The sequence below is a fragment of the Hemitrygon akajei genome, chromosome 11 (assembly GCF_048418815.1).
Source record: "Hemitrygon akajei chromosome 11, sHemAka1.3, whole genome shotgun sequence".
NCBI lineage: Eukaryota > Metazoa > Chordata > Chondrichthyes > Myliobatiformes > Dasyatidae > Hemitrygon > Hemitrygon akajei.
Window position 1 is genome coordinate 47251000 of NC_133134.1, and position 27080 is coordinate 47278079.

At 39.1% G+C, this 27080-nt stretch overlaps 1 protein-coding gene across 1 annotated transcript in view; it reads right to left on the reverse strand.

The window, feature by feature from the left end:
- Positions 1 to 27080, reverse strand: part of LOC140735572 (uncharacterized) — a 288689-nt gene that overhangs the window by 107956 nt on the left and 153653 nt on the right. The window contains exons 26-37 of the mRNA XM_073060773.1: positions 25903 to 26036; positions 24301 to 24459; positions 22591 to 22771; positions 19279 to 19490; positions 15486 to 15674; positions 13549 to 13691; positions 11642 to 11804; positions 11067 to 11153; positions 4539 to 4673; positions 4075 to 4194; positions 1902 to 1994; positions 1177 to 1394 (exon numbers count right to left, since the gene is read on the reverse strand). Coding sequence (XP_072916874.1) covers positions 1177 to 1394; positions 1902 to 1994; positions 4075 to 4194; positions 4539 to 4673; positions 11067 to 11153; positions 11642 to 11804; positions 13549 to 13691; positions 15486 to 15674; positions 19279 to 19490; positions 22591 to 22771; positions 24301 to 24459; positions 25903 to 26036 — 1834 coding nt within the window. The remainder of the gene's footprint in view (positions 1 to 1176; positions 1395 to 1901; positions 1995 to 4074; positions 4195 to 4538; positions 4674 to 11066; positions 11154 to 11641; positions 11805 to 13548; positions 13692 to 15485; positions 15675 to 19278; positions 19491 to 22590; positions 22772 to 24300; positions 24460 to 25902; positions 26037 to 27080) is intronic.

Consider the following 27080-nt stretch of genomic DNA (forward strand, 5'->3'; position numbering starts at 1 on the left):
CTTGACTGGGCAGCCAACAAGTGAAGGTTGTTGGACAAGTATAATGAGATGCAAGAGACATCATTTGGCTTACTCGAAAGCCTGATCCTTGTCCATCAGGATGACCTTTTAAGCAGCCCCAAGTCTTACTGAACGAAATTCTTTTTAAAATGCTCTTAATTATTAAGATACTAAGGTATGACAATACTCCTTCAAGTGGATGTTTCCTTTTCTAAGAGAATCTAGAACTATTTAAAAAGAAAAGGTTCTGCATCGTGTGTACTCTGTACTCCCAGTCAGAGAGAGATGAGGTACATTGTGAGGACTGTGGGTTTTTGGTATTCTCTTCCTCAATGATCTGTGTCCATTAAGGAAGAGGATACTGTTTCAAGTATTATGCCAATTGCATCAGAGGCTTTGAACATTTTTAAGGCAGACACAGATTCTAAATGAGGAAGGGAGGAATGGTTGCTGGAAGTAGACTTTAATTTGGTCATCAATAGTGATATGGTCTACAAACTTGAATATGCCATTGGAATTGTGCTTAGCCTCACACTCATATGCATAAAGATGGTAGAGCAGGGGGTGAAGCACACAGCCTTGTGGTGTACCAGTGCCGATGGTGATTGTGGAGGAAATGTTGCTGCTAATCTGAAATCAGTGGGGTCCACAAGTGAGGAAATTGAGAATCTCGTTGCACAAGGAACAGGCCTAGGTCTCGGAGCTTATTGATTAGTTTTGAGGGGATGACAGTGTTGAATGCAGAGCTGTAGTCAGTGAAGAGCATCCTGATGTAAACAATCACCCACAAAGCTGAAAACCTTTGAGAGCTCTTTCAAACTTTGTGGGACAAGTAGAGATAATGTGCTGATGGGGAACCTAGGTTTCCCATTCGCACATTAGCTGGATTTTCCTGGCCCAGAATCACTGCTGCATGAAGTGTAATAATACCTACGCTGCACATTAAATGCAAGAACTACCACGCCACCCTATTTGCTGAGTGTGAATTATAGTTAAATTAACACCTGTGATGCTTAAATTGGAAGCAAATTTGCACCTAGGGTGCCAACACTTATTGGCACAATGGAGCCCATTTTCATGGGGAAACTATTTAAATGCTAGCACAATTATGAATCTTTAACAGTTGTTCTGAAAAGTACATTGAAATTTCTATAGAACAGACTTTAAACAATTTACCTTGAATCGTATGTCTTCCCTGTTATCTGAAATAGGTTGTTCATAGGTCCAGCCAGTAAGCTCTGACGAAGAGCAGCTTTAATGCCCAGAATCCTGACATCCCTTTCATTCTCGTTCACAACATCAAACTCCGTTACCATTAAGTCTTTACCATTGCAGTGTAAATAGAACGTGCCATTGTAATTAGTCTCATCATAATTCTTTGCTGTTGCATAGGCCTGTTTATACAGAGAACATTTCCAGTGTTAAATCAGATTAAAACTAATTAGTTTGACTTGTAGCAAGTCATACTAAAGGAATCAACTCATTAGTTTGCTGCACTAATTTTAACTTCTGAAAATTAATCTGCAAAATATACTGCTCACTTGATTGATTAGTTAGCTTACAGGTTACAGACCAGTAAGACCCTAGTTATTTTTTTAAGAATTTTGCTCTCTCTCATTCAGTCCTCAATAACAAGGCTTCCATCTCATTGTTATTATCAGACCTTGCTATACTGCTGTGCTGATTAGCTTTCTATTTGTCTACAAAGAGTGATATACATCAAAAGTAATTATTATCCCTTATAGAATCATAGCACTTCCATTTCTCCAAAAAAAGCGGGAGGAAAATCAAGTTGGTTCTGTTTCCATCCTAGAATTTTACCTACTCCATTCGCCCTTCCGTGTTGTTCCCAAACAACAATCTACTCAAGCTATTTGATACAGGGCATGTAAGGTAGTTACCTGGAAAGTGTATGGTACTGCTGATTGGTGGGGCTGGATAAACTCGGAATAAACTTGTATCTCATTAGAAGAGCCATTCATCTGAACAGAAAACTAGTTGAATAAAAATAGTCAATATTAAATCACATTAAAGAACTACTATAAGAGCATTTAAAAAAGCATTTTAATTGTTGAAGGCAAATTTTAATGATAAAGACTTCATAACAGGATAGATTCAATATTTATTCTAAGAATGATAATTCCACCAATTAAATGAAATTTTACATCTGAATATATTATCATGATAGGAAAAGAACTTTTTCAAAGATATATTTTATGCAACAAAAATATATTTTAACAAATCTTTTTGTAAGGTGTTTAAAGATATTCAAAATAGTGGGATGTCATTAAACTAAGCAGTCAACTGAGAAACCCAGTCTAGATGGATGGAAGAGTAATTTTCTATGGTTTCATCTGTGCTTTCAAATACTTAATGGAAATTTACCACAGAGGACAGTGGAGGACAAGGCAGGGTGAGTAATGACACCAAGTTATGATTCATTCTTTGATGCAATCAAGGATTGATGGTGAATGAAAGCCTCTCTGATGCTGATAAAATGAAGGGCCTACATCTGTTTTTCTATAGATGTACTGCAAAAAGCATTCTAACTGATTGCATCACTGTCTGGTATGGAGGGCCACTGCCCAGGTTCAGACAAAGCTGCAGTAAACAGTAAACTCAACCAGCTCTATCTTGGGAACTAGCCTCCCCACCATCAAGAGATCCTCAAAAGATGATGCCTCAAAAAGGTGGCATCCGTCATTAAGGATCTCCACCTCCCAGGAAATGCCCTCTTTACATTACTACCATCAGAGACGGGGTACAGAAGTCTGAAGACACACACTTAGTGTTTAGGAACACTGTATGTCCATGAACACTACCTCACAATTCTGCTGTTTTGCACTATTTATTTTTTATGTTTCTTATTGTAAGTTTATAGTATTTGTTAATGTTGCTGATGCAAAACAACAAACTTCACAATTATCAGTGATGATTCTTTGGTCTGTATGTAGCTTGCTATTCTCACAGTACTGACACTAAAACTGGCTTTGATGGATGGGAACACAGACAAAATGCTGGTGGACCACAGCAGGCCAGGCAGCATCTATAGGGAGAAGCACAGTCGATGTTTCGGGCCGAGACCCTTCGTCAGGACTCAGCCCAAAATGTCGACAGTGCTTCTTCCTAGAGATGCTGCCTGGCCTGCTGCGTTCCCCCAGCATTTTGTGTGCGTTGCTTGAATTTCCAGCATCTGCAGATTTCCTCGTGTTTGATGGATGGGAGCTGTGAAGTAAGTGGGGGCAGTTGCACCGAATGGTTATTATTATTCACTATACTGTAGGTTCAGGTGCATTTTTACAATGGAGAATACAAGACCAGGATTGATCTTAAATGAATTTTAAAGGGTACCTCTTATGTTCCACCCACTCATGAAAAACATACAGACAAGTACCTCATCCTGAGAGAGTGAATACGCAATTGAGGATGAGAGATTATATCATATTGTTAAAAAGAAGCATTAGAGAAATTATTCTATCAGCATATCTGAGGGTGAATTGAGTATGTTCCTGAAGTGGAACAAATTGAGGAATATGTGTAGTATTGCCTGCTGAGTACCCAGACGAACTACAATGGCCGTGCTCAGTTCTCGTGCTCCTGTATCAGGCAAGTTCAAGACGCGGTGTCATGAAATCATTCAGCAGCATTCATCCCATAAATGCACACAACAGAAAAACAAGGATAAAAGCACGCTTGAACTCTAGAAAAGGCCCAGAAAAGGTCTGATGGTCTGAAAATACTGAGGCCACCATGCAAGATGTTTGATTATGCGTAGTCAGAGGATCATTGAAAATTACAGCACAGAAACAGGCCCTTTGGCCCATCTGTTTAAACTGCTTACTCTGATTAACCTGCACTGGGACAATTGTTTTCCATACCCCTACCATCCATGTACCTATACAAACTTCTCTTAGACGTTTAAATTGAGCTCACATGCACACCTTGCACTAGTCTTGCATTCTTTCCAGGAAGCACAGGGTTAATCAGCTGCTACAAGGAGTTAGTTGTTACCAAAGTTTTTCATCTGGGAATAAAATGAATATCCTAACGTTCAACCAACACTTTTCCTTTTACCTGTGAGGTATCCAGCTTGTTGATGGCAAATTTGCAATTAGCTCCATAATTAAAACTTTCATTCTTGCTCTGCATCATAAACAGTTCCCCATCTAGCTTTAATGTATGTGGAACTTGTAGCTGTTCATTAAAAAGAAATGCAAAATTAGAAACAAAGAACATTTCCACAATTTTGCTAATACTGTTATTCCTTGGAGCAATCCTGAGAAACATTAGCTAAAATTATATATTATATATGAAAAACATGACAGTAAAATGCTTTGTGAGAATTTTGGTGAAATGCATTTTAGTGCATGGACTGTGTGTGGTACTATTCCATAATAGCAAAAGATAAAGATATAAATGAACAAAAAGTAAATGGTATTACAATACAAAAGTGCAAAATGAAAGTTCATAAATCAAAGAATACACATACCTGGCAGTGAATTACAAACCAAAATACATTATATAGGATTTCAGTGTACCTGCAAACTATGGTCTGCATCAAAATGTACAAGGTACCAAAAATCTGTGTCAGTTGATTTATTCTGATATTGCCCATGGAATGTCAATGCATCTCTTTTGTTGATTTTCATTGTGGCTTCTGCCTCAAATGTTGCCTGTTGGCACAGATCATTCCAGATATTAGTACTTCAATCAGTAAAAAAAAAAGAAATCAAAAACATCATGTAAAAGGAAATTAATAATGAACAAAACTACCGTAATATTTAACTCTCTGCTGCCAGTAACTCAAATAAATATATTCCATGACACTAGTTTTAAATACTGATTTAAATAAAAACTATGATAAAATTATTTTAACAGGGCAGTAAACACTTCACTCCACATGGTTTAGCATAAGAAATAAATTACTATCAGAAAATGCTTTACACTGCTGCATTATTGTTCTAATTCAGCTGCTAACCTCATGTGAGTGTTTGTCTGTTTTTAATCAAGAGGGATTTCCAGACTCAACTCAACAAATGCAATAAGGTAAGACTGTATTTGGAGAACCGTGCTTGGTCTTGAAAATCCTTTCACCAGCTATAGATGGGGTCCCGGACGACTGGAGAATAGGAAATATGCCTTTGTTTAAGGGAAATAGGGATAATCTAGGTAATTATAGGCCAGCAAGCCTCATGTCTGTGGTAGGGAACAACTGGAGGGGACACTGAGCAATAGGATTCACGAACTTTTGGAAAAGCATGTCCTGCATATGGATAATCAGCATGTTTTGTGTGGGGCAAGTCATGGCTTACAAACTTAACTGAATTTTTTGAGGAGGTGACAAAACTGCTTGAAGAGGGTAAATCAGTGGATGCTACCCCAGGGTAGATATCCTAAACATCAGAGGACAAGCTTTTAAGGTGTGTGCGTTGTGGGGGGGGGGGGGATTAGTTTAAAGTTGAAGTGAGGGGCAATTTGGCTTTTTAAACAGAGTGATAGGTGCCTGGAAAAGGTTAACGGGGTGGCAGCAGAATCAGGTAGTTTGGTGGAGTTTAAGAGGCTTTTAGACAGACACATGGATATGAAGGGAATGGAAGATTATGGATGATACACAAGAGGACATTTAGTATAAATTGGCATCAAGATAGGTGTAACAATATGGGCCGAATGGCATGGCCCATGCTGCTGTACTATTCTATGTATCTATCCCGCCCTGTCTGCCTTTTCTAAAATGACTAACAACTCACAGTTTAAAGGAACTCAACTTCTGAGGACGGCTCATGGATCTACGTAACTATTAAATTTATAACAGACGGTTCTAAAACTTTCTAGAGGTTTACAAAACAATTGAAGTTTTGGAAAGGGAACTGAGAGATTATTCCAGGTCACTGATTGGGAAGGAATATGGGAGATCTAAGTCTAGGTCAACCATTGAATCAAAGTATCATTGAAGGAAGCAATTCAGTTTATTGAGTCAGTGCAATCCCCTTTTATGGAAACTTCCTCAGCCCCATAACCCTGCAAATTATTCACCTGTATACGTATATCTAGTTCTATCTCAAATGCAATGGTGTACATCCCCTATACAGGATTTATTGTAAAATATTTTCCTCATGTACTTCTTACACCTTGTGCCCATAAGTTTAAATCTGTGCTCCCTGATCTTGAACCTCACTCAATATTTCATTATGGGACAGTCCTATCATCGTAGATATTGGGTTGGTGCAGTGCTTCCCAAAAGGGATGGTCATGTGTCCCAAGGGGGCATTTGGGGAAATAGAAGTCTTCGGGGGGCATTAAGTGGCACCCTAACTTGAGGGATGAGACTTGACCAACTCTTAGTAGAGCAGGAACTTCCAAAAAAAAATAATGAGGCACTGGAACATAGGAAGGATCACAACTCTGTAGGTGGTAAGCATTCATCGTAACAACGCTGCTGAAATCTCATCAGACCTTACCGACCAAACTGACATTACTTGGGATGCATAAATTAGCAACCAGGGTGCCCAGTAGCTCCCCTTGACTCACTGCATGGTAGGAGTTCATACAATTTAACAATTGTTAAGTCAAGTACATCCTCTCAACTTTCTCTACCGATCTGTGGAAAATGGGTACAATGGGTACAACGATACAATGCTGCACAAAACCAAACTGTGAAATAGAACCAATCAGTGGACACCCAACCCCGAGGACTCCTCTTGAGGTGTTCAAAGCCACCTCGGTGTTGCATGTGCAGTCAGAAACTATCTTCGGGGATTATGTGACCTTACATGATTGACAACAAAGCCTGAAAAATCTCATACAATTGGTGAAAGATTAATAATGCCTGTTATATCAGCTCACCACTGTTCTCAAAATGGATACCAGTATTTTAAAACCAATTCCTGAGTAATAACTCTGTAGTTCATTGTATTGATGAAATGAGTGAAGACATTGAGTATCAACTATGAACAGAGCTGCAAAAATAGAATTTGGGATACTACTATATTAGTCAACTGTGTAAGACAATGAGGCTTTGCTGATGGCATATGTTAAATGCCTTCCTAAAGTACATATAGACAACATCCACAGCCTTGCCTTCATCTACTTCCCTGGTAATTTCCTCAAAAAACTCTAAAATTGGTTAGACACGACCTACCATGCACAAAGCCATGCAGACTATCCTTAATCAGTCCATGTCTATCCAAATACTTATAGATCCGGTCCCTTTGAATACCTTCCAATAACTTTCCCGCAACTGATGTCCGACTCACTGGCCTCTAATTTCCTAGTTTCTGATTAGAGCCTTTTTTTAAAAAACAGCAGAACGCCATTGGCTATCCTCCAGTCCTCCAGTAGCTCTTCTGTTGCTAAGGATGATTTAAATATCTCTGCTAGGGCTCTAGCAATTTCTGCACCAGCCTCCCATGGGTCCTAGGGTACACCTTGTCAGGCCCTGGGGATTTATCCACCCTGATTTGCCTCAGAGTAGCAAACACCTCCTCCTTTGTAATCCATACAGGATCCATGAAGTTGATGCTGCTTTGCCTCACTTCTATAGACACTCTATCTGTCTTTTGAGTAAATACAGATGCAAAGAATGCATTTAAGATTTCCCGTCTGTCTTGCCTCTACACATGAATTATATTCTGGTCTTCCTGAGGACCAATTTTGTTCCTTGCAATCCTTTTGCTCTCATCATACCTGTAGAATCCCTTAGGATTCTCTTTCATCTTGTCTGCTAAAGCAACCTTGTGCCTTCTTTTGGCCTTCCTAATTTCTTTCTTAAGTGTTCTCTTGCATTTTTTGTACTCCATTAACAACTCATTTGTTCCTACTTGGGTATACCTGCTGCGCACCTCTTATTATCTCTCAACCAGGGCTTCAATATCTCTTGAAAACCACTTGTTATCTTTACCTTTTATTATGACAGGCACATAAAAGCTTTATACTCTCAAATTTTCACTTTTGAAGGCCTCCCACTTTCTAAGTACAGCTTTGCTAGAAAACAAGCCTGTCCCAATCCAAACTTGTCAGATTATTTTTGATACCATCAAAATTAGCCTTTCTCCAATTTAGAATCTCAACCCACAGACCAGACCTATCTCTTTGTATGTTTACTTTAAAACTAACGGAATTTGATTACTAGATGCAAAGAGTTCCCTTACATAAACTTTTGTCACCTGCACTGTCTCATTCCCTAATAGCAGATCCACTATTGCATGCTCTCTCATTGGGACTTCTAAGAAATGATGAAGGAAACTTCCTTGAATACATTTGACAAACTCTATCCCATCTAGTCCTTTTACAGTATGGGTATCCCAGTCAATATGTGGAAAGTTAATATCACTCACTATAACAACCTTATGTTTCTTGCAACAGTCTGCAATTTCTTTGCAAATTTGTTCCTTAAAACCCTAGGACTGTTCGGTGGCCTGTAATATAGCCCCATTAATGTGGTCGTACCTTTGTTATTTTTCAGTTTTACCCATAACACCTCACTAGTCGAGTCTTCCAGTCTGTCCTGACGGACTACTGCTGTGACATTTTTCCTGACTAATAACACCATCCTATCTCCTTCAATCCCTCCCAATCTGTCGCATCTAAAACAACAGAACTTTGGAATAATGAGCTGCCAATCCTGCCACCAAGTCTCACTAATGGCTACAAGGTCATAACATCCAGGTGTTGATCCATACCCTGAGCTCACGTGTCTTTGCTATGATACCTTTTGCATTGAAATATACGCAGCTCAGGACACAAGGCACACTATGCTCAACACACACAAAATGCTGGAGGGAGTCAGCAGGACAGGCAGCATCTAGAACAAGAGCACAGTCAACGACTTGGATTTCCAGTGTCTGCAGATTTTCTCTTGATCAACCTTTTGATTACTGACTTTGTCTGAGGTCTCACCAACATCTGCCTCCACAACCTCACCACTCTCTGTTCTGGCACTCTGGTTCCCATCTCCCTACAACTCTAGTTTAAACCCAATTGTGCATCATTAACAAACCTTCTCACTAGGATATTAGTCCCCCTCTATTTCAGGTACAAACCGTCCTTTCTGTTAAGGTCCCACCTTCCCAGGAAGACAGCCCAATGATCCAAAGATCTTATGCTCTCCCTCCTACTCCAACTCATTAGCCACGAGTTAATCTTCCTAGTTCTGACCTTACTAGCATGTGGCATGGGTAGCAGTCCTGAGATCATTACTTTGGAGTTCCTGCCCTTTAACTTATCACCTAACTCCCTGAAATCCCTGTGCAAAACCTCGTCACTCGTCCTACCTATGTCATTTGTACCTACGTGGACTACAACCTCTGGCTGTTCACCGTCCCACTTAAGAATGCTGAGGATTCCATCTGAGATATCCTGGCCACCTGAGAGGGAACATACTATCCGGGAATCTTGTTCTCACCCAGAGAGCCTCCTGTCCCTTCCCCTAACTAATGAATCCCCTATCACCACAAAGTGCCTGCTCTTGCCCCTTCCCTTCTGAGTCACAGAGCCAGTTACAACTTCAATTACAACCTTAGTGCCCACCTACTTAACCTATTTGAAGATTTTTTTGAAGGCGTCATGTCCCTTCAAAAGTCATCAACTTCAAAATTTGAATAAAAACAGAAAACACAGGAAACAGAACTCAGCAGGTCAGGCGACGATTGTGGCAGAGAAACAAAGACCTCCCCAGAACCAGGATGGTGAGGAAACAAGCATATCTTAAGTTGTAAGGAGGTGTCGGGTGAATGGAACGAGTGATGGGGAGACTATTGGCGACGCAATTGCTGTTTTACTCATTTATTCTATTTCAGATTTCCAGCAGTTTCAATACAGACTGTCTTCAGGTTCTGAACACCCACTTCATGAACACCCCTACACAAGAACAAGCTCCCAAAACATTATTAAATTCTGAAATCTGATGTGCATACATTGTTCATTGCTATGAACAGTGGAACCAGTCTCCCCCTCTCTCCAGTGTTAGCAATTATTCTTTCGTTTCTTTTGAGTCTTACGTGCATTAATGCTATTCATTACTAATCTGTGGAAGTATGGCCATAATACTGAGAGATTTTGGTGCATTTTCTGACTTACGGACAAAATTGTCTATAGACATCTGCAAAAGTGGAACCCATTCATTATCTGGGTACTCTGCATCTCACAGTTCCAGAATACATTTTTTTTTAAAGAGTGCTGCCCTAATTATTTTTGTCTATTTGTGCCCCTCCAGACAGATCAGCCACAAAATATAAGCAATCCTTTCTTTTAATGTCTATTTGAAACACGTCAAAAGCAATTACCCAGACAATTGTGATCTCTGCCCTACTGCACACATCTCAGCTTTTCTCTTCATCAGTGATCCTCTCTGCAACTTAAAACAGACTTCTGAAGAACTGCTTAGATATAAAATATTGTCTGTTTTTCCCTCCACAGATGCTATTTGACCTTCTGAACATATTTAGGATTTTGCTTTAAGTTTTGTTTCTTATTTTTGAAGCAAATTTAATGATCAATTAATGCTAATATGCAATAATTTCTGGGACAGCTATGGGGATATATGCCCTATTCAATCAGCTCGTCCGGAATTTAGGTGATCACTTACTTGCCAGAAGTTACTGTCTAACTTACATAATAACAAGTTCAAGTATTGTGTATACATTACCATAATTTTTAGCAAATTCCAAGCCAAAATGCTTTCGAATCTCTATTTATACAGCCATGAGAATACTTCTGTGGGACTACAACCTTGCAGATTCAAATACACTAGAATTTACAACTTGTTACTTACCTTGTTCAGTATTGTCACCTTTCAGTTTCAAAATCTAACTGGAAATTTATCATCTTAAAAAGGATGAGAAGCATCTTTACATTCAAAGGTTAGTAGGAATTCAGTATGCTCTACCTCAAAGGACTGATTGTTCTTCAATGCCTTTGTTGGGAATGGTATCAAAATACATAGATGTAAGAGGGATGGTTGTCTGTGGAGTTGAGATTCACACCAGCCACTATCTAGTTCGAAAACTGAAAGGCCTAATCCTGTGCCTATGTATTGTACCTGAGCACAGGGTTATCTGAACCATACTCACAACGTGGTCAGTCTTTGTTTTGACACAGGCCTCCATGTTCTTTGGAATTACTTCACCATTATACGGATGTATTAAAGCAACACACACCTGAAAAATGAAGTAGTGGAATTATTTTATCATATATTAACAATGCATTTTAAAAAAACTTAATATCCCGCATTCCAAATATTATTCTACTAAAATGTTAGAAGTGCAAAAAACTGTACGTGTCCTGAGGCTAGAAATAGCAACTAGAATGTGAAGAGTCAGCTGAAATAAATAAAAGTTAGCCAGATTCTTTACTGCGTCGGACACACAGCACATTAACATGATACAAGAAGAAAGGAAAGATCTTTTCAACCAAGTTCAACTCCACACTGCACTGCCAGACAGCATAACTGTCACACTAACTGCATTTCTGACAATCTGCAGAAATAAATGGATGGCTGAAATTACAAACAAAAATGAGTTAACCTTTGAGGCAGTGCAATGCAAGTACAATGAAAAAAAATCAGAGTCAAATTATAGGAAATATTGATTTTGGCTAAGGAATATTAGTAAGGCATTTGTTAAATTGTGTTGATTCGGTTTCTTACAAATGGGTTTTCAGGCTGGTATCCAAGAGTGAGAGTGTGAACAGTTTCTTCTTTCTCATTCACCAAGGCTTTTACTTCCAAACTATAATGCATCTTCCTCTTATCTACAGTGAAAGTCTCCTGCAGGAGGGTTTTCTGTGGAATTGGTAGCTTGAAAGGATGTCTACAGAATGAAACAGAACAATAAAGAATGAATAATTAGAGATAAATGAGAATGGATTTTGGCTCAGAATTTGCCTAATAGTCATTAACAGTTTTGCTGATGACAATTTCATTAATTTGTAAACTGACAATCAATTTGCAGGGAGGTAATATTCTCTGTATTATGGATCAATTGCTGAAAGATTTGACTTGCCTTGGGAAGCCGTCATAAGCCTAGAACTCCTTCCTAAACAGCTCAAGAGTAAGAAATTGCGACATTTATATTGCAAGTGCAAATTAAACACCGCAGAATGTTAGAGTGCTATTCATTTCCGTGAGATGCCTTTTAGTAATGAAATGCATGATTTCCTAAGGCCATGGAAGCTCTATGAATCACAATGGAGACAGGAAATAAGGAATCACATTCTTGTAATTAGTACATTGTTTTGAAAGAGTTAGAAGTTATTTATCTAATTTTTCCATTCTGACTCTTTTTAAATCTTTCTTAGCAAAATTTAATTATCTCCCTTTTTAATTCTTTATTATTATATGCAAACTATTCCTCTGTTTCTTTCCCATTACTGTACTCCTAAAATATCTTCAGCTCTAAGGCACGTTGGCATGTCCAGAGATTTGGAAAGGTGTTACTGAATATATTGTACAGTACCCTCAATGACTACTTTATTAAGTACAGGAGTAGAACCCAATGTGGTCTTCTGTGCTGTAGCTCATCCACTTCGAAGTTCAACATGCCGTGCATTCAGAGATGCTCTTCTGCACGCCACTGTTGTAACACATAGTTATTTGAATTGCTGTCACCTTCCTGTCAGCTTGAACCACTCTGGTAATTCTCCTCTAACCTCTCTCGTTAACAAGGCAAGGTGTTTTCACACACAAAACTGCCACTAACTGGATGCTTTTTGTACCATTCTCTGTAAACTCTAGAGACTGTTGTGCTTGAAAATCCCAGGAGATCAGCAGTTTCTGAGATACTCAAATCACCCTGTCTGGCACCAACAATCATTCCACAATCAAAGTCACTTAGATCACATTTCTTCCCATTCTGATATTTGGCCTGAACATCAACTGAACCTCTTGACCATGTCTTCATGCTTTTATGCATTGAGTTGATGCCACACAATTGGCTGATTCAATACTTGTATTAATGAGGTGTACAGGTGTACCTAATAAAGTGGCCACTGAGTATTAATTATATTGCTAGCCAATTCGATTCCCAGTATCTTCATCACGCCCTCAGGAGTTCACTCCAGCAATAACTTATGGGGCAAATACATTTTGAACTAAAAGATAAGGGAAGGTCACCAGCTAATTAGCCAATTAACTCTTGTGAATAGCAATGGAAAAGATGACTGAAGAGCTAATTAGTTTGTGACTGTTATTTTACCTGCTTCCTTCAACCTTTGAAATCTTTGTCCTGTCAAACTTTAACCAGTCCCAGAATTATTTGATGGAATCTTATCTGAAACCAGAAGACTGAACCATCTTGCAGTACTCCAGTTGCATTTGGATTTTGACTGAGCATCATCGCCAGGATGGACATTTCAGTGCCCGCCCATGGACCTTGTGCCAGCTTCATTGTCTACATATCACCACACTAACAATTATACTGCAAAATATAGTTGCTTAATTTACAATAGTAAAGGATCCCAAATACATTCCGTGTAAAGTTTTCTCAAATGAATCCCACAGACAGTAGATAGCTCACTGACATTGTTAAACCAAATTCAGATCAGAACAGCTATCACCTAAATTGGATTGATGCACGGTTCTGGAATAACATCTTCTCCCTCTTCAGCTCCTCAGTCTGTCCTATTAACTGGACCAGCGACGGTGGGCCCTTACTGGTTGTCCAAAGGGCTACCACTGATAGGATTTTTCTCTTCTTCGGCTGTGAATTGACATCAAATCACAAGATGCTAATGAGCAAGAAGTTCCCTTAAAAATATACAGATCCAGATGTTTCCTGCTAGTATTTTATAGACACAACTTGCCAAACCTCAAGTGATTCAAATATTCTTGCCAAAGACACAAATTCAGTCAATTCGATTTTGCTTTTGACACAGGAAACCACTTCAGTGTTACTCTGTTTAAAGTGGCAAGCATCTAACTAAATCTATATTAGGCTGGAAACACCAGGACTCCAATAATGGCAAAGTTCGATTAAGACAAGGTACATTTAGAACTAAACTGTTTCAAGTAAAGAATAAACTACTCCAAAAGCAATTGGATTTAATCACTAAATTGGTTTGGAATCACTAACTTAAAAATTTGCTTTAAAAACAACATAAAGATCTGGATTATTGATTATCAAAATGTTTGGCCACATTACATTACTGCTTTTTGACAAACTCTGTTCTAGGTTGCATCTTTTCAGAGGAAACATGGGATGGAATAGGTCATCGACCCATGGTCATTCAGCAAAATTATAAATAGACCCACAATTAACTTTGGATACCTCAAAAATGAGAAGTTGGATTAATAGCCAAAACAAATGAGGAAGCTATTCCCTTTGTATCAAATGTTTAAAATATTATTTTGTTTAATACACAAAATAAAGTTGATTCCGGTTAATTGGGACCAGCATATTTTGGCCCAATTATGCAGCTGCCCCAATTAGCTGAAGTTTAATGGCGATAGTTAAAAAGAAAAACTACTGTTTAACTGACTAACATGTATTTAAATAAAACACAGAACAAATTAGAGCACCATGAATATTACTACAGTACTATAAAACTGTGTATTAGTTCTTAATAGTTATTGACAAAGGAATTCATGCAGTGTATGTGTTCATTTGATTGACTGTAAATGAACTCAATCAGTGTGGACACCAAGTGTAAATAATGGATTGCTTTCATACAATGCTATCGAGAATTGCATCCTTCATATCTTTATTTTCTTTCTAGCATCCAGATGATTGTCAGTACCTTCAAATTCATTTTGTTCCTAACTTTTTGAAGTAGTGAAATAGTTTCATTTTCACTCCAGGCGGTTTCTGGCGCCCCCACGCCTGAATGCTTCAAACCGCAGCGAGCAAAGCAATTCTGGATAGTCTTATGGCTTATTTCTCGCCAACTATCAGCGACAAAGCTCACTGCTTATTGAACACAAGTGCACGCAATTGATGCTATTTAAAAACTGTTCACTCCGAGCACAGTGTGGTGTCTAGCATCCATGCAAGTGCACGTGTCTCGACGCTAGTTAGAAACTGCTTGGCAACAGTCTCCTGCCCCAGTTAAGCGCCATAGTGCCCAAACAAATGAAGGGAATCCTGGCTATTTTGTCAACTAATTTTTCTTCTTTAAGAATTGTCCCAAATAAGTGGCTGCCCCGATTAACCACTGGCCCAGTTAACCAGATCCACTGTAATAGATAATCTGGAAAATGTTAATCCAGATATCATGTATTATGCAGTTAGAATAAACCCAGTAGGTAATGGTTTCAACAAATAAGAAGTTAATTTATGGCTGGTATCAGGTGTTATCTTTCATACAGATGCTGATAATTTGAGTTTTCAGTGAATGTGGTGGAAGTGAAAATTTCATAATCATTTCCTTCTTGGCTCGATTGTAATGCCCATTATAGATGGAAGAAGTAATTTGTAAGTGACAGGATAACACTCCACACTCCCCGTCAAGTGAACTGCACTGTACATTCTGCCCCATCACAGCGTGTAAAAGCTCACCTCTTCTTTGCTCACACAGCTGGCCGTGAAATTAAGCATTTTCTTCTGATGCTTTAACCAAAACCACAAAGTCTTGACTTTTTCTTTACTTTCCAGAAGAATCTTATTCTTAATTGGAAGGTTCCAAATTGTGACCACCTCACTGTGGCTCCTGAACAGACTCTCTGTGAAGTATCCAACAGTAGATGCCTGAAAGAAGGTCAGATGTTTTTAGTAAATGCGCCTATTCATACCACAGTTGTTAGTAAAGCTCAATTTAATGGTCTTTTGGGTCTGATCAGTTCTGCAGAGTACGTTCCACTGTACCAAAAAAAAACTGATTTGTAGCTTGGCATAAAAAGAACAGCTTGGGGAAGTAAACTGGATCAGTGAAATCTAAAGATTATGGACGGCTCAGATTAATTGTTCCTCCCTCTACAGTCTCTAATTTTGAGAAATTCATTGTGTACAAAACAATCTTAGAGATGCTGAGATTTGAACCAGTACAAATGCCAGGAATTCAATTCCCACTTGCTAGCATTAAATTCTGTTCAGTCAGAAGCATTGCAAACTCAGTAATGAATGAGTTTCTTAGTTTCACTTGCCAGCAGGAGAATTCAAAAACAGGCATGATGTTTCTTAGGGGAAGTCCAGATCGAGAAGCTATAGGAGAGAAAGGATGACAGGTCACAGGAATGAAACAGCAGCTTTCTGGCTGCACAGAGCCTGCAGGCGAACTTTCTGAAACTTGGACCCTGGGTCTGAAATTCACTCCAAAGAGGGCAGAGGGGATGAGAGATCTTGGGCAGGCATCAAACTTCATTTCCCAAGGCTAATGGTTCATAAAAGGAGCAGATGTAGCAAGGGCTTGGGCAGAGTCAGGAGAGAAGTAGCTATCATTTGTTACTGGGAAGATGTTGAAGTCTACAATCAAATGCTGGTCATTCAGCAAAGTTTAATTCAAACAAACAAATGTAACAGGATTTTATGAAAGAATTATAAATGAAGGTTGAACAGTAACAGGTTGATCGAACACATAGGTTTCCCAGTCGCCTCTGCATACTTGGAAAATTACCTCCCTGTCTTAAGACAAGGAAGGCACCAATCTGCTACCACAGCAGACAGTGAAAGCCACAGCAGGAACGAATTGTGAGGACTGGACAGAGTGGCTAGCCATGAGTAAACAATAAAAGATGAAGAAGGGCTTATTGGAGGAAGGCGCTCACCTCAGCTGGAGATCTTTAATCCTAGATAAAATTTAGCATTCCAGCTAAGGCCTGCTTCAGTGATCTTGTACATCTTGATTGTGTGGTAAACTTTTGCATATGATACCAAGGGAGAACTTTACATCCCAGTGTACGTGTGCTTCCACAGCATACACATGGAGACTTTATAGTATTTTAGACTTGAAAGTAGAACTCCATAACATAAAACATGGGCACGCCGCCTTAAAATGTGAACCACTTCAAATATGTGTCAACTTCATTCAATGCGTCAAATTTCCTAATTATATTCTACATTGCCAATTTGCAAGCTGCAATTCTTCAATTTTGGTAGTGTGAAAATATACAACTCATGTTACCAGCTCAGTATTTATGGCATACTGCCAATGTTTAACAATAAAAGAATGCAACTCTAATTTTTGCATACATCAGATCATTATGGTGCATTACTTGATACCATTACTTGATGTAATTTTTAAAGTGAACAACTGAGATGATTGTCTAGAATTAAACATATTTTAAGCAAATTAAAATAATCAAGTATAATTTTTCCACTTATTTTCATTTTCCAACATTCACTTTCTAATAGATCGAATAACAAACCTCCATTCCCTGGGTGAGAACATGGACAAATAAACCTTTCAGGCTGTTCCTCATCTGACCCCAAATGTATCAAGGAAGACTTTGATTTCATCAGGCTAGATTCTGAGTTTGATGGAGGTTGTACGCTACAGATCAGTTGTTATATTTGGCACATGTTCTCAGAGTTTCTTCAAGATTTTATCAAAATGCCGGAAACATCAGCCAAGCATCCAAAATATGCACCGTACCCACCAGGGCACCTGTAACCTATATGTATGGGACAAACAACTGTGTTGGCTTGTCACCATATCAAATTTAAAAAGTACCCAGAAAAATCTGAGGCAGAAACTTTCACTCTGACAATTTATTTCAATGTTATTAATGGTCCAGAGGACAAATCAAAAGTGGGAAATAAATTGAAAGCGTGAAAACAGAGAGAAAAGAAATTAAAATATTTCCAAAATTCTTCAAAAGTAATTGATAGCTGAAGGAAGGGCACTCCAAATTTATGAAAGCTATTTTCAGATCAGAGAAGATATTCAAGTGCAATTAAGGTATGATTTACTGTTAAATGAGTTCTCACACTGGAAAGACAACCATTAAGTGTTTCTGGGATTTTTAGTCTGTATCTATTAAATATCTAGTGCCATATGGTTTTATTCCATAGACTGAAATAGTGAGATAGAGGGGTAGCATTACACATAGCTTTTGCAGAAGTAGGCCATATTTCTTACTTGAAGCCTTTATGTTGTAGTCACTGGAAAAGGCTGCCACATTTCCATGATTATAATTATAACCCTTCTATGCAAAATCTAGTCCAGTATTTGGAAGTATATTAGCGAGATATGAATCAACCACCCAGACTAATTTGGCAACAGAGAACTGTAGCATAAATGTCAAAACAAAATGAGGCCAAAACACACTTGGATTCCAATGTAAACTTAAGTCTGCAATACTCTGAATCCAAAGAATCAAGTTTAATACCGTAGATGTCGGATTATAAGCCGCTACTTTTTTCCCACATTTTGAACAGCTTTGAACACTGCGGCCTTTACTACGGTGCGGCTAATGCATGATTTTTTTTCATGCCGCCAAAAACATTTTGCCTCGTAACAGTACACCAATAAAATTGATGAGTAGTTCACAGAGGTCCAATGAAATTGTACGATAAATCAAGCGCACTTTCACAATTAAATTATTGTAAATCAGTCATTTGTACTCACCCTCATCAACATGGAAAACACTCGAAGAAAAGCATTGTGCTGCCTTTATGGCAGTTATTTAGTTTATAATATTTTCGCTTAGTAATTCATTTGTTAGTTAAAATTAGAAGTGTTTTAACTATATTTGTTTTCTGTACTACATCACGGGATGCTATGATGTCACACCCGGTTTCGCCGCGTCTTGTGGGAAAAATACCGGTTTGCGATAAACGGGAAGGCGGGGGGCGAGCGGCGGAGCGGCGGACCCAAAACGCTGCTTTTAAGTTAAAGGCGATCAATAACTTTTCCTGGTAGGCTGCAGTATATATATTTTTTACCAGTCGTTAGGAGATATTGGAATGTTGTTCAGTAAAAAAGTATACGCAACGTATATTTAAAAGTAGCCGCGTTACAGGCACGGTTCGAAAAAAAGCATTTGCAATATGTATTTGTTTATGTTACCATATGGATTTAATTAAAAGTTAAAAAATCCTCACGTGTAATATCTTTCTGTGTAAATATCTCATATTACAACATGGGACACCTGCGGCCGAAAATCCGGTGCGGCTTGTACAAGTACAAAATTGATTTTATTTCTAAAATTAGAGCCAGCGGCTTTTAATCAGGTGCGCTCTGTAGTGCGAAATCTACGGTAATACTAGGTTGGACATAAACTGAATGGTTCTTGAGTTTAATCCCTGACATAAATGATTCAGAAGGTACATGTACAATAATATGCACATATTATGACATTGTTATATCAAATAATTAATGGTCTTTAAAGAGGAGAGTAGAGACTATTCTAACCTTTAAGTAGGTGGTGCTGGGAGTATGAATATGGATTCTTCCTTCCCTCTTGTTGCCTTTGTTCTTGTAGTAGGTGTAGATTACCAAGTTTTTCACAGATATTGCCTTGGCTGCTGTAATTTCTACACTTGATTGGTAAGCACGGGCATGAGGCTGGTTCAGCTTGTGTGAGGAGTGGAGATAAAGCCAAGGAGTGTCCAGATTCAATGAACCTTTACAGAAATCGAGGGAGAGAAGAGTTTTACATGAGAGGAAAGTTGAAAATTGTAAATGAATCCTTTGAACAACTGTCCGGTTGATGTTTAAAAGCTTGAGATTTCTCTTAATGTTGTTGCATTTGTTTTCTTGTTTCTGTGGTATTGCTGCATAGTCAGATGCCAGGAAGTATTTAAGACCTGTCTTAGAGCTGCCAAGTGATATGGTACCAACTCTAAACCAAATTGAGAAGCCAATGCCATCTCCAACAGGATCGGACCACCAAGCACATCTTTCCATCCCTCCTTCCCACTTTCTGCTTTCCGCAGGGATTGCTCCCTACACGACTCCCTAGTTCATTTGGTCTGCCCCACTGATCTCCCTCCTGGCACTTATCTTTGCAAGCAGAACGAAGCTGACCTTACACTTCCTCTCTCACTACCACTCAAGGCCTCAAACAGTCCTTCCAGGTGAGGCTGTTGGGATTACATACTGTGCCCGGTGCTGCCAGTGTGGCCTCCTATGTATCAGTGAGACCTGGCAAATATTGAAAGACCGCTTCGCCGAGCATCTGCGCTCCATCCATCAGAAAAAACGGGATCTCCCAGTGGCCAACCCATTTTAATTCCACCTCCCATTCCCATTCTGACATGTCAGTCCATGGCCGCCTCTACTGTCGCTATGAGGTCATGCTCAGCATTGGAGGAACAACACCTTAGTCTGGGTAGCCTCCAATCTGATGGCATGATATCGATTTCTCGAACTTCTGGTAATGGTCCCGCTTCCCCCCTCCCCATTTCCCATCCCCTTTTCCCTCTCTCATCTCCTTGCCTGCCCATCGCCTCCCTCTGGTGCTCCTCCCCCTTTTCTTTCTTCTATGGCTTTCTGTCCTCTTCTATCACACTCCCCCTTCTCCTGTATCTCTTTCACCAATCAACGTCCCAGCTCTTTACTTCATCCTTCCCCCTCTCAGCTTCATCTATCACATCTTGTGTTTTTCTCTCTCTCTCCTCTCCCCACCTTTTAAATCCATTCCTCAGTTTTTTTTCTCCAGTCATGGGTCTTGACCTGAAATGTTGACTGTACTCCTTTCCCTAGATGCTGTCTGGCCTGCTGAGTTCCTTCAGCATTTTGTGTGTGTAACTCTAAACCAAACACACCTTTCCTTCTCTGCAGTTTTTCTCCAGGAAATGCATCCAGAAATTCTAGTGAGTCCTAAAAGGGAGGAGAAGGCAAAAAAAGGTCTGGAAGAAAGCTTCTCCAAATAAACTGAGACTACACTAGAGTGGGCTGATGCAACAAGGTTGAATCTTAGAAATTACAGTGTTTGGTCCAAAATTCAACTCAAGCCCAAATACAACACCAGAGTTTGCAAACAGTCTGATTCACTTTCAGCCAGAGAGAATGAGAAGATGGAGGCTAAAAAAAAAGTTTTGAGATGAAGATAACGTCTTCATTCTTCTCAATACTTAGATACATCTCATCTAGTACTGGGTGTGGGATAACAGTTGAGCAATTTAGGCTGCAGAGGCAGGCGTGGGGTGATGAGGCAGAGCCATGTGTCTTCAGCACACACGGAAACATGGGATACATGCGTGCATAGTAAATTGGATTGAGCAAAGGGCTGATCCTGGGAACACCAGTGAGTGATGTACATGCCTAGAAGATAAGGCATTACTAATAATTTTCCAGCTTTGAATAAAAGGATAAGAATAATATCAGCCAGTCTAAGAGGTTTTGCAGAGTTTCCCTTCCTTCTATTCTACCTACTCCCCTCTTGCATTGAGTAAGCCTAAACCGCCGTTTCCCCTGCTCCCTTACTGGACGGAGCTCTAGTTTCAGCTGTTTCTCAGATACGTGGTCCTTCCAGCTGTCGAGGAGCCTTTACAACATTTTTAAGGTTTCTGCTTTCCCAGGCCTTTTGTCACTGGGTCTCAGTTATAAATGGCTTATGCATCTCATTGGTGCCTCTATTTAAGTTTGGCTCTATTTCAAATAGGAGATAAAATTCATTTACTGGACTTTACCTCCTCCCCCCCCCCCCCCCCCAAATGTGCGATATGGAAATGTACTTCAGATTCTCTCTAATTCCCATTCTCAGTGACCCCAACCCAGGTTTGTTCTGTGGGAGCTCTTTAACATTCCAATCTGGTATCAACACCTCAAAGGAAAATGTGCAAACACCTTGGCCAAAATAACTGCTTGATTTGTTCATCTGTTCTCAGTGAATTCATAAAGTGAACATCAGATCCAATTACTCTCAATTGAATGATAATGTGGTATGTAATGAAATTTTTAAATCTCAAAAAGTCTTAGGATAACATTCTTTTGAGGCGATGCCCCATAAAAGGCAGTATCCATCATTAAGGACCCCCAAGACCCAGGACATGCCCTCTTCTAATTATTACCATCAGGGAGGAGGTACAGGAGTATGAAGACACACTCAACTATTCAGAATCAGATTCTTCCCTTCCGCTATCAGATTTCTGAATGGACGGTAAAACCATGTACACTACCTTTCTATCTTTCTCATCTATACTTATTTAATTTAGTTTTTAGATATACTCCTTATTGTCAGTTATAGGTTTAAAAAAAATGTATTGCAATGTACTGCTGCCACAAAATAACATATTTCACAACATATGCTAGTGATATTCATTTTGATTCTGATTCTGAGGATAACATTTATATTTAATGTTTATTATTCTTTGTACTTTTGGTGCGCTGACAACTACTGTTTTCGCTCAGGTTTAAACTAGAGCTCTGTCATGAACTAACTTCAAGTTCAAGCACATATAAGGTATCCATTCACACTTCTTACTCTTGGAATTGAACACGTTATTGCAAACATTTATCTGATTTGTCACACATTCATGACATTAACAATGATTCTGCTCTGAAATTGCTGCCAGAACCAGACACTTGCACAAAATTCTTGACATAGGAAGAAAACAGTTATCCCATTACTCACTGTTGACAATTGCAGCAAAATGTTTGTGTTTCATTTTGGCTTAAAAAGAATATTTTTTCTGAACACAAATCGAATCATAACCTCTCGGTTGCGTAATAATTTAAAACACTGTTTTCTTGTAATGTACCAGCTTCTAATCTTCTTACCTTCCCACTTTTTTAGATTAGGTTTTGATGTATCCTTCCACTGAAGTCCTGCCTGGAATGGAATCTTGTCATTGTAGAATACTTTGGCTTCTGTGTTGCTCTCAGCATATCCCTGCAGCAACTGGGAATGCTGTAGCTGTGTCTTGTAATTAATTTGTTTTTCTGGAATTTGCAAGGTGAACTAGATAATGAATTAGAAAATAATTTGTGATGTTAAAAAAAATTAAGGAAATGAAAACCTTGATATTCATCATGTCAGCATTTTGTAACTCATTTAGAAAGATCCAATCGCCTAAAAATTATTTAGCCTACAAAAGCACCTTAAGTCAATGATGCACCGTGAGTGTATACACATTGTGTACACAAGACCCTAGCTGTATAATTCTATTGCACAAAATGCAAAAAAGTGAACATAATTGGGATATTGATTGAATTCCCTTGCATACAAGGAATCATTGTATGCAAAAATGGTTATAAAGTTGTATTGATTCCTTGGTCCAGTTGATAATTCACAAGATATTTCATGCATTGCATTACTGACAAGTTGGTGGCATTTCTGAAATTTCAACCTCTATTGGGACTGAATAATTACACCGTAACCCTGATTCACCTCTGGGTTGATGCTCAGCTAGCGAACAGAGGACTCTTCATGGAATTCCAATGAGAAATACTCTAGCAGTATTACAATGAGCTTTTTTGGTACGGCAACCAAAATAGACAGAAGCATTTAAAGGGGAAGAGGAGTTTCTATTTTGCAGTAAGGCTTAAAGGATTTAAAAAAAAAGACCCCCCTGTCCTTTGAAAGGGGGACTGCTAATTTATCTCAGATCTTTAGTACTGCAAGAAACAATGATTAGTTGAGGCTATGTCACAGGGAACGTGTATTAAATAAACTATCCTATAATGTATAAAGGATGAGGAAACTGAGAAAAGAATTTGGCGGTGAGCCTCAGTTCCTGAAACAGACCAAATATTGCTGACCGACCTAAATCTCCCCAGTTTTGGCTGTAGTACGCTAAGAAAATCTAGTGCATGCATCTAGTTATTATGATTACAGGATAGTGGTTCTTAATCTGTGTCACATTCAGAAAAATCCAATGAAAGGTTTATAGGCACAATGTGAGAGGGAGAGAGATGGCCCAAATGAGATACCTCAATTCATTAACTCAAATTATTGAAGAAAAAGCTGTAATTTAGAGCAAGAAAGATTACGTTGGGAACATTTCAACATGACATGAAAACCGTGAATTCTGCAGACATAAACTATTCTCTTGATAATGAAAAGTCTGGTATTTCAGTATAAGACTACCAACAATTCCATAGGGTGATAATACTGTTCCTTTATTGCTATTCCTGCTTCCCCCGGATTAAAAAAAATCTCAAAGCTAGCACATAGATATTGGAATGGCCCAATATTTTGACCATGCATTTCACATAGCAAACATTCACTTAGTTCTATTAAATAGAAAGAATGATAAAAAGAAACATCTTTATTATAATGTAAGAATTATGCCCTATCTGGTGTAAAACATTAAGATTTTGAATTTAGCTCCTCACATTGGAAAGCTCCTGTTGTCAGGATTAACTGAAAATATGTAAATCTATTAGAAGTCAGCTTTGGTTTCTGCCACAAAGACTTTCTAATTTTATTATTTCACCAGAGTTTCTGGTTTGGAAGAATTTAATTCAAGCTATTATGAACCAACTCACCTCCATGAAGTAATTGGTTAAGCTGAGACTGGAATCATTCTTAAACACCTGAGTGATGAAAATCTTTTTCTTGTTATTTATCTCATCCCAGTGTCTTCCGTAGTTGATCTCAAGCTGTGTATAAGTCCGTGATTCATTTTCCTCATGTTGGAGGTGAAGCTGTCAGAGTACATAGACACTCCTTAGTTCATGGCAGTGCATCAAAAACCAACAATGTTGTATATTATAGAAACAGGCCATTCAGTCCATGTGGGAAATTAACTTCGATTTCACTGATGCAATTTTGTGCTTCATTCCCTCACCCTAATTTTAAAGGAGACCAGTAGAACCTGAACGACCAATTTTCCAGCTGGGGCAAATGAACTTTTAGGACAAATGCAGATGGAGCAAGTCGATAAGGCGTTCACCAACACACCACTGGTTTCAAGTCTGGGTTGTTAAATTGGAACTTGACTGTCAGGGACAGGAGTGTCATCGGACTGCATTTGACTATTTCCTGAGTCACTCAGTCAGGACAAAGTCCTTGGTATGCTGTCAAGGTCTCACTCAAAACTCATACATGAGGGAGAGGAGAGGAGGTTATCTTAAAGCAACTAGGGATGCTTTATCCAGTTCAACAAAAAAAAAACAGAACCATTCAACAAATCAGGCAGTGTTTGTAGAAATTGAAACAGAATTCTTGTTTCAACCTCTGCAAACTCACGGACCCTTAATCAGAACTCATACTCTGAACACTAGTCATAAGCAATGTTTAATGGGCCCTTACTGCAGCTAATGCATGTTCACGTTTAGTTTTTGTGAAGTTAAGAGCATTGGTGTAAATCAACTAGCAATGAACTCACAATTCACGGGGCATTTCTTTTTATCCCCACAAACAGCTGATTTGCACACTTACCATAAGACATAGGAGCAGAATTAGGCCATTTGGCCCATTGAGTCTGTTCCGCCATTCAATCATGGCTGATCCTCTCTCTCCCCCTCCTCAGCCCCACTCCCCAGCCTTCTCCCTGTAACCTTTAATGCTGTGTCCAATCAAGAACCTATCAAGCTCTGCCTTAAATACACCCAATGACCTGGCCTCCACAGCTGCCAGTGGTCATAAATTCCACAAATTCACTAACCTCTGGCTAATATATAAGTCTGGAATGTAGAGCTATTGTCATTTCCTCTATGGTTTCTGGCCAAACAAGCCAAATCTGATCAAGTTTAGAACAAAGCACCCAATCGAATCTTGAACTCATTTTGCCTCTTACACTAACCAACTGCCACAAGGCAAATTTCTGTCTTCATCCGGCAATTATATAGCAGAATGAATGGGGTGTCTCTTAAAATTAACAGGGTCTCAGCCATTCCTTTGCCCCTGTGGCTGCTACTTAACCAGCTGAGTTCTTCGCTCCAGATTCCAGTGTCTACAGTCTTGTCTCCAAATTGAAAATCTAATTTTTTGATCAATGTGTTAGCTGACTGTTCAAAGGAGGTGAACATTCTGTCAAATAACTTGCTGTGCAACAAAGTCTACCCCGTAACATTCAGACTGCAATTGCATTACTAACATTTCTTTGATGTCTCACTGTAATTTTCAGATTAGATTAAGTGGAATACCTTATGATTATAGGCTGTGATCTGAGTGCAGTGAAATTCATGTTGCACTTGGAGTTTATAAGTTTCCATAGGGCTTGCTTCTCTCTTAATTTTCTCAGCCATGTTACATTCATGCTGAAGGTTCAGCGCATCACCTTGTTTTAGAGGGAGACAGAAATAATAATACATATGCAAATTTAATGTAAAAAGTAGATTTCACAATTGACTGGATTGGTTGAGAATATAGGTCCTCTCCGGGTTATGACAGGCTTCTGCTCCTGACAACAGCTTGTAACCCAGGCAGTCCTTAAGATGGAAGTTGACATTTTAGCTATCCACACTGACTCAGCGGGTGAGCAAGCGTGTTTGCTCAGAGTTCTCAGTTCTGGCTTGGTGGGGTGGGTTTGGGTGAGAAATGCCTTGTTCCTACCCATTGGAAGCAGCCCGGAGTCCCACAGCTGTCGAACAAATCCATTCTGCCATTTAGCCAAGTGAGTTGTCCATAAGACAAGTGTCCACATCTTGAAGAGGACTTGCAATTCAAACAAGCTTTTTTTTAAACCTCTGAGTTTATTGCCACCTTTCTACTGAACACAAGATAACAACACTAACAGACCTACACAAGGTGCAGTCCCTCACTATATTTTCTTTAACTATTCTATCGGATTTTGTATTTCTTCAATGGTCAAAGGATGGAAGGAAATAAAGTAAAAGCTTTGCAAATTGACCAATGGAATTCAAGTGGCAGTAATAACCTGCAACATCTCATTATAAAGTGACATGCTGGCTTTAAAGGGATGTGGATTTCAGTTAGGGAGTTTGGTTTAAAGCTGTAGGGTTTGTACTTTTTTAACAGAAATTCTTAATTTGTGCTGACATCAGAACTAAACTTTGTAGCCACAATAAGGGGAGATGCACGCAGAGCACCGAGCATCTTGATAACATCATCCCGACTTTCCTATTAGCCGTTGCAAACAACAGGGCTGCAATGGTGGCCACTGATTGTTCGCTTGCACAGGTAGAGTTTCCAGGATTGCTGGAGGAGGGATTAGGCACAGAATTGGAGGCAGGTGGTGTTGATGGGGATATCATATAGTGGGAGTGCCTGCAAAAGAATTTTTCATTTGGAATTGCAGCTTCCAGTTGATTGCTCATTCAAAATGGGCATCCTACATCCGGGCACTGCTCAGAGTGAACAG